The following is a 15,000-nucleotide window of genomic DNA, read 5'->3' on the forward strand; positions in this document are numbered from 1 at the left end:
TCAAATGCTTCTGTTTACAGAGGAAAAGAAAGAACTTACTTGTTATTATAAATGGGCCCAGGATATTGGGGATCTAGACCATGACAAGTGGGGTGAGATACTGAGGCATTTGTTGACATCCACTATATCATCCAGAGATAAATTGATACAAATTAAATTTATTCATAGATCCTTTTGGACCCTGGAAAGTCTCCATTGGATGAACCCAGCAAGGGACTCTTGTTGTTCATGTGGGTGCGGGTCCCCAGGCTCGTGGTTTCATATTGTATGGATGTGTCCTAGGTTGTCAAATTACTGGTCGCAAGTATTTGCCTTTATTTCTAAGGTATTGGTAGTTACAATTCAGCCGGATTCTATTCATAAATTTAAGAACTTCTACAATAGCCCATTCATATCCCAACAAATTATGACCAGATAGTGATTGTAAAGCAGGGGTGTCCAAACTGCGGCCCGAGGGCCACATGCGGCCCAGGAAGGATATGAATGCGGCCCAGCATGAAAGTCTCAGTTCCCGAAAAAATGTCATAATAATAATACAATGATAAGTTTATTTAATATCCAGATGCCCATTATTCCAGTGTATAGCTCCATCTTGTTATCCAACTGGTATTGCAGTTCTTTTCTGTGTATTTTCTTTACTTTTACAAATCAAAAGTGTTTGTGTATTTCATGCGTGGCCCCCGGACAATTTTTCTTTTTCCAATGTGGCCCAGGGAAGCCAAAAGATTGAACACCCCTGTTGTAAAGGATACATTTTAGAAGCCCATACACAGGTCAGTAGACTGTTCATTGGATGAGGTCACCATATCTTTGCCTGATTTGGCCACCTACAATTGTTTGGCCCCGATTATGAGATCATACCCGGTGTCTATGCAAGCACTATTGCACTCCTAGCCTGATGAAATGTTCAAATCTGCCCATTATTCAGATACCTGTAGTGATGGGCGAATTTGCGCCGTTTCGCTTCGCCGAAAAATGTGCGAATTTCGCGAAACGGCGAAAAATTCGCGAAACGGCGCCGGCGTCTCGTTTTTGACGCCGGCAACCGTTTTTTTCCGCGAATTTTCGCGGGAGTTTCGCGAATTTATTCGCTGGCGGCGAATTCGCGCCTGGCGAATAAATTCGCCCATCACTAGATACCTGTCAAGAAGGCAGTTGGCGGGGGCTGGGGACCATACACTGGCAGAGAAATTGCTGACTCGGTCTGAAGGGGTTGAATTGGTAGCATAAATCTGTCTGTGCATGGCTGGCTTTATTCAGCAGCCAGTGTCTTTCGTTTTATAATTACCAAGTGATGAGCAGAAGGCAGAGTGATTTGCCTAAATTGGAAAACTGGGCAGCAAACTGGAAAACGAGGTTCATTGTTGATAAATGCAAGGTTATGCACTTTGGCAAAAATAATATAAATGCAAGTTATACACTAAATGGCAGCGTTGGGAGTTCCCTTAAAGAAGGATCTAGGGTTTTTTTGTGGATAACAAGTTGTCTAATTCTGGGCAGTGTCATTCTGTGGCCACTAAAGCAAATAAAGTTCTGTCTTGCATAAAAAAGGGCATAAACTCAAGGGATGGAAACATAATTATGGCTCTTTATAGGTCCCTGGTAAGAACTCATCTGGAGTATGCAGTGCAGTTTTGGAGAGACGTGCAACATAAACTAGTTAGAGGGATGGAAGACTTAAATTATGAGGGTAGACTGTCAGTGTTGTAGGCTGTATGTGTATATATAGTTTATCTGAGTGTATGGAGGGTTCAGTGTGAGTGTGTATGTATGGATGGTGGGTTTCATTTGGAGAGGTTGAACTTGATGGACTTTGCTCTTTTTTTTAACCTGGTCTAACTATGCAATTATGTAACTATGTTGCTGTCCCTCACAGCAGTAGGGTCTGTTCCCTCTGTTGTATAATCCAGCAATATGTTAGGGAACCAGAAGAAACAGATTCTGGTATTATATAGGATCACAAAGAGCTGATGCTAAATTTGACACATACTGTACAGTTTGAGATCCATTGTTACAGCCTAGATGTAGTCAGTAAACCTCCATGCCATATTCTCCTTCTTCTAACATAATAAAATAAAAAACTTTGTAGAGTCACCCCCAATGCCATACTAGTGATACAAAAATATATAGGGGAGATGTAATTGAAAATCGCAAGGGTTATTTAAAATTGAGTTTTTGCAAATGTTTAGTGCTGGTCACAATGTCAAAATCATTCACTGGCAAATATTACATCACTAATTATAGGTAAGCAAAGGTTATTGCTAACACCTGCAATGGAATTTTGTTTAATATTTTGTCACAAAAAATGCTTTGTGATTGCAAAATTGAATTACATACACTGTGCATTTTCACAAAACCATTTCTTTGCATACATTGCAAACCAAATATATTACATTCTCCCTTTAATACTTAGAGTGATCTGATATATAGCTAAATAATCATGTTTATTGTTTCTTCTGGTCACACAGTGACAGTGTGAAACTGGACACCCAAGTGCTCACCAGCAAAACTGATTATAAGGACCCACACTCACTAAAGTTCATTGTAGTAATTACTGTACTAAATTACAAAGGTGTTATGTAGTCTGAATAAGTAAAAAAAGTGATTTTCCTGTTCTTAGGGCCCACTGGGACAACTATATCACCACCACAGCTTTTTGCATCTTAAGACTGGCCATGTGCAACATCCAACCAAAATGGTGGATCCTGGGTGAGATGGCTGGCCGGATTCGGAGGTCCCGGCTTCGGGGAATAGGCCGCGGCCTATTAAAGCAAGAACCCGCTTCTGTACCTGCATCGTGAATGGGAAAGTGACCAGCCCTTTGCTGAACTGGAAACTGGATGGGATGAGTCCTCCCCAGAGAGCCTGCTGATAAACGGACATTTCCCCTGCTAAAGCCTCTCTGCCTCCGTATGTCCCACCAGAGGATTTTCTTTGGGAACCTAAACCCCTGAAAACGTTGGCTTAGGAGTCAACTCTGTATATAGTTGAATCTAAAAAGACTGCTAAGCCCCCACCACAAATCTTCTACTTCTATCAACTGTATCTACTGTATTTCATATAGTATTTTGATATTGTGTTGATAATGTGTATTTGTTTTTTTGCACCACTGTCGGGATGAAAAGCTCTTTTCCCCCGTGTGTGTGTGTAGGGACCCATAGCTTTATTAAGTCATTATGAATTTAAATCTCTACACTTCCTCATATTCCTAATTGACATGTATCTATTTACTTAATTTACATATTTCTGCTATTGGCCTGTGCCCACTTCCTGCCACACTTTAACATAGTGTCTGGTTAGAAGTCGATCTTTCTCTTTGGCTTCTGGTTGCTGATCCAGCTGCATCTATTCCATTGAGCCTGTTCTGCCCTAGAAGGACCAGTACCTCTAGTGGTAAGTCAGGGAGCAGGGACCCTGTGAACGAGGCCAGCTAGTGAGAGGTTAAATCATTTTATAGCACTCTCTAGGAGAGTAAGATAAAGAGGCTAAATACCACAAGCAGCTGGTGCTCCTACAATGATTGTAGTAAGGAAGTAGCTCTCTCCTAGGCTCTGAGTCTGCATTTAGTGAAGGGACCGCAGTTGGATAGGGAATCAGGCTTATATTCATTCTCTCTGATCATCCCACAGTATGGGATCTGAACCATGACAGGGCTCTTTAAACTTCCCTAGTTGCTGCCACATGGTGTCACAGTGTACAGCCCATATTAACCATCTGCATTGACTTACAACTGTGGATTTGTAAGTATAACCCTGTGGATCGTTTGTCTTGGACAAATAAACTTTGTTCAGTTTTGTTGCTGCAAGAAGCTCCTGGCATCCTTTATTTTATTTTTGTGCACAGTAGCATATGTGAGTTGTATTCCAACAACACCTTTCCTTCATACTTTCCACATAGCAAAGGCCCAACCTTGTTTTACTGTATAGCTGGACATTAACCATTATTGGTCTAATATAGCCCAAAATTGCTTTACAAATGCTTCTAATCATGGGACTGATGTATATTATTCTCCCTGACATCAAACAGTTCACCCATCTATATTCTGGCTACATTTTCATTCAACTTTCATGGTTATATACCTGAATCGGCAGGGGACTTGCTCCGACGGGATGGGGCTGGGCTCTTCGCTGTACTTTTCAGATTGGCAGAAGAAGATGACTTGGGAGTTTGAGCTGGAGTTCCCTTCATTACACGACACTCTGTGAAAGTGTCAAAAACATGGATACAAACATGAGGCAACACAGCTTATTATTCAATATATTTTCAACATAAAACCGGTGCCAGACTGCAAGATACTGAACAGTTAAAAAATTCAAAGAAAAGACAAAAGCAGATCAATTGCAAGCTGAAGTTCATTTTTAAAATGAGATACCTATTTAAAGGAAAACTTTGCCCCCAAAATACTTAAGCAACAGATTTATATAATATTAAGTGGCATATTAAAAAATCTTACCAAACTGGTATATATATATATATATATTTAAGTAAATATTGCCCTTTTACATTTCTTGCCGTGAACCACCATTTCGTGATGGTCTCTGTGCTGCCTCAGAGATCACCTGACCAGAAATACTACAACTCTAACTGTAACAGGAAGAAGTGAGGAAGCAAAAGACAGAACTCTGTCTGCTAATTGGCTCATGTGACATTACATGTATGGCTTGTTTGTTAAGGCCCCCATACACATACCGATAAAAGCTGCCGACAGACCGGCAGCCTATTAGTCCGTTTGTGGGGCCTTCTGACGGGCTTCCCTTATCGATATCTGGCCAAAAGACGGGCAGATATCAGTCGGGCAGGACCGCATCTGTTCGTTGATGAGGTCCCGCGATCTGACCGCCCGTATCTGCTGCATTGTAATCCGATGGTTGGGCCCTAGGGCCCACGATCGGATCAGCACCCTTATGTCTTATGTCTGTGAGCATGGGTGTCCACAGAACATTTTCCAGGGGGGGGGGGGCAAGGAAGAAAACATATTACACAAATTACTTGTACCCACATTTTTGGTTTCCACACAAACCTAACAGCTTTTCTATAAATATATAGAGGAGTAACTGTTGCACATGTACAGCATTGCCATTCTATTAGTGACACAAACTCCTTGTTTGCCAGGACGACACTTGGCCTTTTCTACTTTCTTAACAAAATTACTAGCCAGAGGTTTGTAGAATGTTATTCCCTCTAGAGTTCTAGTTACAACTAGATACCTACAGTGAAGCCTCCATTTTACATACCCTCATTTTAAGTATTTCCATATGTTATACAACTTTTTGTGGTCCCACCAATATTTATATAAATACACCAAAAGTAATGCTGCTCTGAGTCCTCTGTCAAAAGAAACACAGCATTTCTTTCCTTTTATTGTGTACACATGGGCTTCTGTATCAGACTTCCTGTTTTCAGCATAAACCTGCAGGGCAGGGCTTGAGCATGCTCAGTTTGTTCCTCTCCCCCTCCCTCCTCCCATCCCTGCTGTAATCTGAGCTCAGAGCTGTAAATTTATTTTTTAAATAAAAAAAAAAGATTCCCCAGCCTCCATTGGAAATCTGGTGACGGAGCTGGGGGGGTGAGGTGTTAGGGTGCATGGGATAGGGGTAATATTTAGGCCCTTGCTGGGTCTGCTGCACCCTACTAAAGCATATTTGTTGGATGCAGCTCTAGTCTCAGTCTCTATAGACAAGTGAAAATTTAACTGTGATGTGGATTGGGTGGGATCTGGGGTGGGGCTCGGGCGCAAGTGTGGGCGGTGCCCGGGGGGCCCCGAAAATGTTGTTGATTTCTAATGGCTGCCCTGTTTTCATCTGTAATATGTATTACACAGTAGATGATGCTGAAAAAAGACATGTCCATCAAGGTCTACCTTTTTGTGTAACTGCTGTTTATTGTGTTTATTTGGGGGTCTTACATCTTCAAGTTAACTCTAACCTTCCCAAATCTCTATTTTATATTACAGGAACATCAAAGATGGGCATGAGTGCAAGTAGCAGGCTTTACTACCAGTGGCGCTATGAAAAGTTAAAGGTGCTCACAGCTAATTTCCTCATTTTATTTTCTGACTGCTGAGAAAGGTATCCAAGGGGTTAAAGGAGGGGCTAACCCAATGCTAAGCATGTCATATCTTCTGTGTAAATACAATGAAACCGAAATTTGACAGGGTTTAGCATAGTGTGTGCCCTGACCTCAATGTTTTCTTACATTACATTTTTCCAGCACTCACGGTGGATCTCACCTGATCTGGACATCTTTGAGATCAGGGATTTTGAGTATCCACTCCCGGGCCCTTATCTCGAGTGCATCAGGGACTAGATCACCTATGACAGATGGCCAAGGACTGTGTGAAGATTACAAAATGGTGGAAATTACACTTTAAGAACGAGTTCTGGCAGGACTACAGATACATCAAGGCCCATCTGAAACACCTCTACAAAGACCTAGAGAAGATCAACAAGGCCATATTGATTAAGAACAATGAGAGATATTCAGGTGCAGTATATAATCCATCCTTTTCTTTCCCACACTTGGTCAATCATTTCATTTTGCTTAATCACCTGATTTGTGCTTAATGTGCTCCTAAATATTACAGGTGTGGGATCCATTATTCGGAAACCCATTATCCAAACAGCTCTGAATTACGGAAAGTCCATCTCCCATAGACTTAATTTTATTCAACTAATCCAATTTTAAAAATGATTTCCTTTTGCTCTGTAATAATAAAACAGTTTCATGTACTTGATTCAAACTAAGATATAGTTATTGGAAGCAAAACCATCCTATTGGGTTTATTTAATGTTTACTTAATTTTCTAGTAGACTTGAGTTATGAAGATCCAAATTATAGAAAGATCTGTTATCCAGAAAACCCCAGGTCCCAAGCATTCTGGATAACAGGTCCCATACCCGTATAAGGATTTTACAGGGATATCACTTGCTGAGTTATCTTGTTTGGTTTTACAGATGGTCCTCGGAATAACTCACAAACGGCACATGATACCAGCACCACCAGCAGTTTCCTCGGTACCAAATACCGATGCACCTCAGTCTAGGCACAACGTCCTCAGGAAACAGCAGTAAGTATGGGGCATCTCAATTCCACCAGTGATGCCACCTTTCATCCACTGCACTTTCACCAGCGGTGCTTTCAGCCACCGTCGTTCCACCAGTGGTTCCTACCCTTTATGCAAAATATGGTGTTATACACAGGAACTCATTGAAGCCACTTGGTTGACCCTGCATTCCTTTTCATTTCATCCCGCAGACTGCAAATGCTGGGGTTTGCAGGCTGCCCGGGGTCCAATGGAATGGAGCATTCATCGGGCGGCTTAAATGTGCCCATGTTTATGCTGCCATATTACCTTCTCTTTCTCATCCTTTCACCGCAGTTCCTTACCTTACCATATTCCCCCCCTCCCTTGATTCAATGTGGCACATTGATCGTGGGAGCAAATCCGATCACCTTTAAGGGGTCAGGAAGGAATTTTTCCCTCTAGAGAAGGAAATTCGCTTTTCAGAGGTTTTTTGCCTTCCTTGCGATCAAAAAGTTTATATAATTATTAATAAATCTGTGGATTACACAGATAAACCACAAAGTCATTGTGTGTATCTTTATTGTGGGTATTGGGCTAGGGATTTGGCAGGGATAACATATAGTGGGGGAGGGAGAGAAGTTAGAATAAGGCTCTTATAGAGCAGGAAATGATTGCATTGGTTATGTTTCTCCTTGGTTCCTAATAATGACACTGAAACAACATATAACTGCTGTGTAAGTCCTACTATCCTCCATAGGACCTATAGGAACATATGTAATACTGAGAGCCAATAAACATGCTTCCCAAATCTCACCCTAACTGGCCTTTGGACAACTCTTCCCTTAAATGACAGCAAGACCAGCAGTTTAGACATACAGTATGAATGAGAGTATTATAGATAAAGTGATCATGCAGGCAATTGGTTGGCAGAAGTGATGTAATGTGCACAGTGTAGGGGGCGTGTTTAGGTCAGGTGCCTAGGGTGGCATCGGACTTAAATACAGCCCTAGGTGAGAAACAAATTATCTGAAATTAAATGTTAGTACCTTAAAATATTCAATATCATGAAATCTTTACGAGTAGTAAAGGGACCCAACAGCACTGCTTGTGGTATTTATTTCAGAATATGGAATAGTACATTAGCTCTGATCTCTGTTTGCAAGTGATATCTATTGTTAATGTGGCTACACTTTCAAACAAGTTAAGCCTATTGTGTGTATGTCAGAGCACTGGAATGAGATACCTGTACTTGGATTCTTTCTAGCACATCTAGATAAGTACACCAAAAGGGATTCTATACACTTACATATTACAACAGAGTTCTGGTAAGCCTAGAGGAATGCCCAAGATGACAGTTTATGGTATTTCTCTTCACCAAAATGCACCATTTCAGGGGCCCCTAACTACTCAAAAGTGCTGCACATTATACTTCATGTTTGTAACTCAACACAATACCTTTTAGCATAGTGGGATGTCTAAGCAGTTACTGAATGAAGCAACATTGCAGTGAGTTGGGACAAAGTGTATCATTTACGTTATATAAATACTTGAAGTCATATGGTGTCTGAGCAGCACATAACATTTTCACAGACAACACAAAGACAAAGGAGGTATGATAATAAAAATGTTTTCACCTGTTTATTGCTGGCATTTCATATTACATTGTTCATTGTACAACGTATACTGATCAGTGATATGCTGTTAAAGTGTGTACATTTGAATCTGAATAAACACGTATTGTTAAAAAAAAAAAAAAAAAATGTTTTCACCAGGTGTAATTACCTAGAGTCAGTGTCGACTGGCCCACCGGGATACCAGGAGAACTCCCTATGGGCCCAGGTGTCAGTGGGCCCTCATGCTGCTAAACATTTGGCATATTTCATGGTCATTCTTTATTTCTATGAGAACAAAAAGTCTAAATAGATGGAATAATAGATGATAGTATTATATTATGTAAAGAAAAGAGACTAGGAGAAAAGCAGTTGAGCAAAGAGAGGAAGAATAATAGTACTGAGAGTGGGCCCCTGGTCTAAGGTTTTTGGGTGGGCCCCTGGTGTCCCAGTCTGACACTGATGATCGTGTGGCGGGGTAAGTGCCTTCTCCGTCAGGGTCCCGGGCTGTGCCATTACAGATGCACATGGACAAGATAGGCATGAAGTACAAGTCCAGTGCCCCCCCTTGCCACTATATGTGGACGCCCATGTCTATGAGCACTATCGGTGTATTTTTAGCCGCACGACTGCAGGGGCGGATGTGGAAAAATAGTCCAATTGAGTTTGTATCAAATGAATTGGTTGCCAAGCAAATGACTGTTTTGCAAATGGAATATAACAACTCTTTCTGACTAAGCAGATCTGCAGCTAAATATTTATAGAGAGCTGAAATAAGAAACACTGAGAAAGAATCACTGTCCACAGTGATAATCTGACACACATTAAGGCTCCTGTCATTCACTAAAATGGAAGCCACCTGTTGCCAATAGTTCAGGCAGTTTTTTTTCCTACTCCGAATAGACATTTGATTTGGTTTGAGGCTGAAAACCTCCTGTCTTATTGATCAATTACAGGAATAAGCTACAGAGGAGGTATTGGTCATACAGTACTAGCAACAGAGACAAAGAACTGCATTGCACATGGCACACCATGCTTTCATCCCCTGTCATATAGCCTTGCACAGGTCTGATCGGGCAGACCTGTGTCCAACTCAGACCGGCTGACCCACAACATGACCTGCACCCACCACCTAATATTTATCCCTACCCAGACCTGCTACCAGAAAGACTGCAAATAGTTAACTTAAATTCCAACCCAGGATCAAATACAATTGGAGATAATGAAAGATATCTTGAGTCAAATACAGAGTACACTTTAATTAAGTTAATGTTTCCCTAATGTGCCATGTTCTGCCAGATGCTTCATCACCTACCAAGACTCCATACTATAGTATAGTTTGTTGTTTATTATAGAATCAAAAGAACCAATGGGTTAATTCTTTTGGTATTGATTTAAGGGCACAAATAACCTCCTTCCATCCCTATTTGTTATTAAAACTTGATTTTACAGTTCACCTCATCATCACTCTGCTACTCCCCCTCAATCATATTACCTAAGGCTACTCTCCAGGAGGCTGTCAGTAATGCTTATGTTTATGAAGTATAATGATAATTATAGCAATACCTTTGTCACTCACACCAAATGTAACTAAATAGTTTTCCTTTGATTTGAACATCAGTGTAGTTATTATTATAGTTTATTTATAAAGCACTAACATATTCTGCAGAGCTGCACTGGGGAAGAACAGTGTGATGGAATAGAAACAGGTCAATTACAAACAATGGAAAAAGCTTACAATATACTTTATTATCCCTGCTGTCTCTGTTTTAGTTACATGATCTATTTGCACAATGCTTGTATAGCATAGGCTAGTATACGTATCTTTAGCTTTTTATCCTACATAGACTCTACATGGATTTGCCACAGTCTTTGACATTACCATTTTCATCCAGGGAGAAGTCATCTTGTGCATATCTGAATTTCTCAGGGCCACAGGCGATGAACACATCATCCTCCCCAAAGAAATCATGCAGACAGGCTACCTGAAACATAAGTAAAGGCAATGTTAGCTTTAAGTTTAGTGATTATGACAGGGGTCAGTGCAACAACATCCCGGTGACCTAGTACGTATCTTGGTGGAACATTCCCCAGCTTCACTTCTCCAGACCAGTGTTGGGTAATGGATTTCTCAGGGCAGAAAAGAATACCTACTTCACTAATGAATCTTGTCTCACTGTGAGCCTAGTGCTGTTATAGATATATAATACATATTTGCACTATTGGCTGAGTTGTAGGAAAATTAGTTTGCCTGTTACGTCACATGCTGCTTTTGTGCTTTAATATGGGGATGTACAGTAAATGTCAATCCCTGCACTGGCTTCCATTACCTTTCAGAATCAAATTCAAATTAATGACACTGACTTTCAAAGCACTTCATAACTCTGCCCCACCCTACATCTCTGAACTCATCTCTATATACTCACCCACTCGCCTACTACGCTCCTCTACTGACCTACTACTCAACTCTTCTCTCATTACCTCCTCACATGCTCGCATTCAAGACTTTGCAAGGGCTGCACCCCTCCTCTGGAACGCTCTCCCACGGTCTGTCCGACTTTCTCCCAACCTTTCTGCTTTCAAGAAATCTCTGAAAACGCACTTCTTTCGAGAAGCCTACCCTCACTCTGCTTAACTACCAAACGCAACACCACATACAATACCACATTTCTCACCCACTTAATTCGATCTTGCCCACTCCCACACTTTGTGTATTACTCCCTTCCCTTTAGACTGTATGCCTATGCATAGGGCCTTCCTCACCTTTCTGTACCTGTATTGATTGTGATGTTTGTTACTCCATACTGTATATTCTATGTATGTAATTCATGTGATGTAGTTATATGATCACATTTACTTTACAGTGCTACGCAATATGTTGGCGCTATATAAATACATGTTAATAATAATAATATATAAAAGGAGAGCTTTCTTTTTCTTACAATGCTACAGTTCTATAATGCTTTATTGTTGAACTTTAAAAATTGGAAAACAACTGCTTAAATCAATACAGGATTTACAGCTGGAGAAACTGAGATAAAGCCAATGAAAACAATAACATTGTAGCTTTAATACATGTAATTTTATTTTCAAAAACAGGATATTTTTAATATCAGCAACATACCCAATACTAATAAAATTGCATAAAAATAAAACTGAAATTTGTAAAAATGGAAAGTTTTAGTATTCCTTCAGACAATATAATATGACCCATAAACATGTTACAACCTGTTGACCCATAATTTGGGAAAGTGGGACAACACTCTGGTCTCATTCTTGTGCTTCACTTTTTTTCAGTCATGTTTCTGAATCTGGGATAAGTTTTTTTAATTTTGTTTTTTCTTAAGCACAGACAGACCCAAGGCTCTGTACTGCTAAATGATTCATGTTCTTACTTTGCACATTTTTGGCTCATCAGACTGGATTGAGGAAAGCTTTGGGCCCCCAGAAAGGGAAGGGCAGACATTGTCTTTGTGGCAACTTTTCCTATTTTTAAGGTAAAGTCTTCAGCCTTTCTGCAATGGCCTAGGCCTAAGGTGGACAGCATAAGGCCTTTGTTTAGATGCTGGTTGGTGAATTTCCCAAGCCTAACCAAGACACAATAGTTTCCACTGAGCTTAAATATTGAGGTATAGTCAACTCCAACGTTTCAGCTGAGAGAAATCAGTTTTAGCACCAGTGGAGTTAAACATTTGAAATGCCTCCCTAGGATGCCAGCTAGAAATTTCTCAGGGTGCTTGAAATGGAACTAACATATTATTTGCTTGGGGAAGAAAGCTACTAATTTGATTCAAATTTCATCAGCTCATTATACTGTGTATTTATAGCCACGTCCCCAGCAGCCTGAAGGCAGAGAGATCTGAAAATGCACATTTTGTCAGAGTTAGGAAAACAAAGAGGCTGGATAGGGGACCTCCCATCACAGCAGGCCTGTCACAAACAATGGAAGAGCAATCATGAGGAGCAATACTACGCCTTTCCTATTGAACTCATATCACCCTCCCTCCCTTACGTTGGATAGAATCTGCCACTGGCCCTGGATTACACTGCAGCTGAGCATCTGCTATTATCAAATGCTACTTTGTGCCTACCCGCTATAGAGTAATGAGAATATGAGGAGGAGGGCCCTGCCCAAAAGAGCTTGCAGTCTGAAATGTTGTTTCTATTATTCTTGTACAATGTATAGTGCATCGATGTACATATCTCTATGTGTTTCTGGAGTAGTATACAGTACACCTGTTCTCTTACCACTGCTCAACCTGCTGGGTGTTCTGGTGTTATTGTAATTATTGAACCATTGTCTCACTCTGCAATATGCTTCTGGCTATACAGTAATTAGCTAGTAACACACTTGCTGTATGTTTCTGTGGTATGGTACCATGATTAGTCACTGCTTTGCCAAGTTCTTTCATGTGTATTGACCTTGTATGCTTTCAAGTGTTCTATATAAGCATCTGTGTCCCTTGCTGCTTCATTCTAGCGAGACTAGTAATTACTCACTGTCTGACTTGCCATTGCTTTCTGAGTCACTTTGTAAGTGTTATCTGTTCCCTCTTCTCTTTTGGCAGTCAGTTCACTAAAGTAAATCTTCCCTTTGTTGAAGGGAAGCCTGAAAAAGAGGCCACATCCCCTTTTCTGTCGCCTCCTGTACTTACTATATTGTTACTATGACAGGCACATCATCCAAGCCAATGAACAGGGAAGACCATTGGCTGCATAGAAGGGTAGTAACTTAGTGCTACTGCTAGCATGCTCCCCTAGTAAGAATAAAAGACCTGTTTAAGGCAGGATACCAGCTTAAAATTGAGGGTTTGTGTCACTGCTCTCAACTTGGTACGAGGAGCAAAGTAGAAAACACCTAAGCAGGTATTTTCCTCTATTTTTATCTTTCTTCCCTATCAATAACATTGGCATCAAGTGTAATTTTTATCAACTAGGCCAGTAAAATACAAGCTAGGTGGCAACCCTAACTACAGTTATTTTTTTTAACAGTGCAGGACTAAATGTTCAGAGGCTTCTCCTTTAATCTGACTGACTAAATTAACAGCTCCTGACCCTGGGTCTGAAAAATTGTGCCACTCTCCAAAGCTGGGGCCTAAGAAAAGACTGCTGGTCCAAGTATTACACACAGTCATATCCTTATCTTTGTAATTATACCCGCTGTTGTTGCCTCCCTCACTATCTGTAATTACCCACTGCCAAGAGTACTAGCTGGGGAGAGTGATATATACTTGGCATCAAGGCAAAGCACTTTAACTCTCTCATCTCATTGTGTGCCTTCATGTGGGCTCTCCATTTTCCCATTGGGGAAGTGAGGAGTTCTTCTAGCTTTGCGTATATATATATATATATATATATATATATATATATATATATATATATATATATATATATAAATAAAATTAAGTCTTCAGAAAAGTAGTGACCAAAACTTTGACAAAAAATAATTTTTCATCTTTAATTGTGATACTTAAATATATACATAGAAGCCTGGCATGCTAAAATGTTAATACAATTCTTCTTTACTTGCCAGCTTTATTTATTGCAATAGAACTAGTTTAACTAAACAAACTGGGGATGTCAAATAATAAACAAATAGGCTCCCCAGGCATCAAGTTATATTACATTTCCTTTGTATCCTTCTGCACTTGTAGCTGTTTGCAAAGAAAAATCTGCTCCTGATTAGGGATGTAGCGAACTGCCGATTTGGTGTTCGCGAACACCGGCAAAAAATGCGAACGTTCGCGAACAGTTCGCGAACTTCGAACACCCGCTAAAATCGTTCGATTCGACCGATCGAAGGATTTTAATCGTTCGATCGAAGGATTTTCATTCGAATCGAACGATCGAAGCCATTCGATCGAATGCTTTTCATTCGATCGAATGCTTACAATCGTTCGAACGAATGGAAATCGTTCGATTTTTAGCGGTCGAAGGAATTCGAATGGTCGAACGATCGAACGCGAACTCAAAATGCGAACGTTCCCAAACGTTCCCAAACATTCGGTGGACGCGAACGGTCGAAGTTCGGGCGAACAGTTCGCTACATCCCTACTCCTGATATGCCAAAAATATAAGCCATCTCTATAAATTTACATATCTCTGCATATTTCCTTTTCTCATTTAGACATATCAACAATAATTCTATTGGTGTTATCACTTTTGCAGTATTATGACTTATAACCCTACTTTTTATCCAGTTGTGTAGCACTCAGTTCAAAAAATACAATGACAAATTTAAATTTAATGGAATACACAATACATCATGGTTCTTAACTTTTTTATGTGGAGACACAAAATGTTGGAGCAAGGCATTCTGATAGGTCACACATAGATCAGACTGATAGTAGATAAAAGTATGAAAGT

The 15,000-nt window shown here is 40.3% G+C and overlaps 1 protein-coding gene across 1 annotated transcript in view; it reads right to left on the reverse strand.

Moving 5' to 3' along the window:
* Positions 1 to 15,000, reverse strand: part of dcx.S (doublecortin S homeolog) — a 58,153-nt gene that overhangs the window by 9,467 nt on the left and 33,686 nt on the right. Inside the window, exons 4-5 of the mRNA XM_018232978.2 lie at positions 10,517 to 10,619; positions 4,080 to 4,199 (exon numbers count right to left, since the gene is read on the reverse strand). Coding sequence (XP_018088467.1) covers positions 4,080 to 4,199; positions 10,517 to 10,619 — 223 coding nt within the window. The remainder of the gene's footprint in view (positions 1 to 4,079; positions 4,200 to 10,516; positions 10,620 to 15,000) is intronic.

Source organism: Xenopus laevis, chromosome 8S (assembly GCF_017654675.1).
Source record: "Xenopus laevis strain J_2021 chromosome 8S, Xenopus_laevis_v10.1, whole genome shotgun sequence".
NCBI lineage: Eukaryota > Metazoa > Chordata > Amphibia > Anura > Pipidae > Xenopus > Xenopus laevis.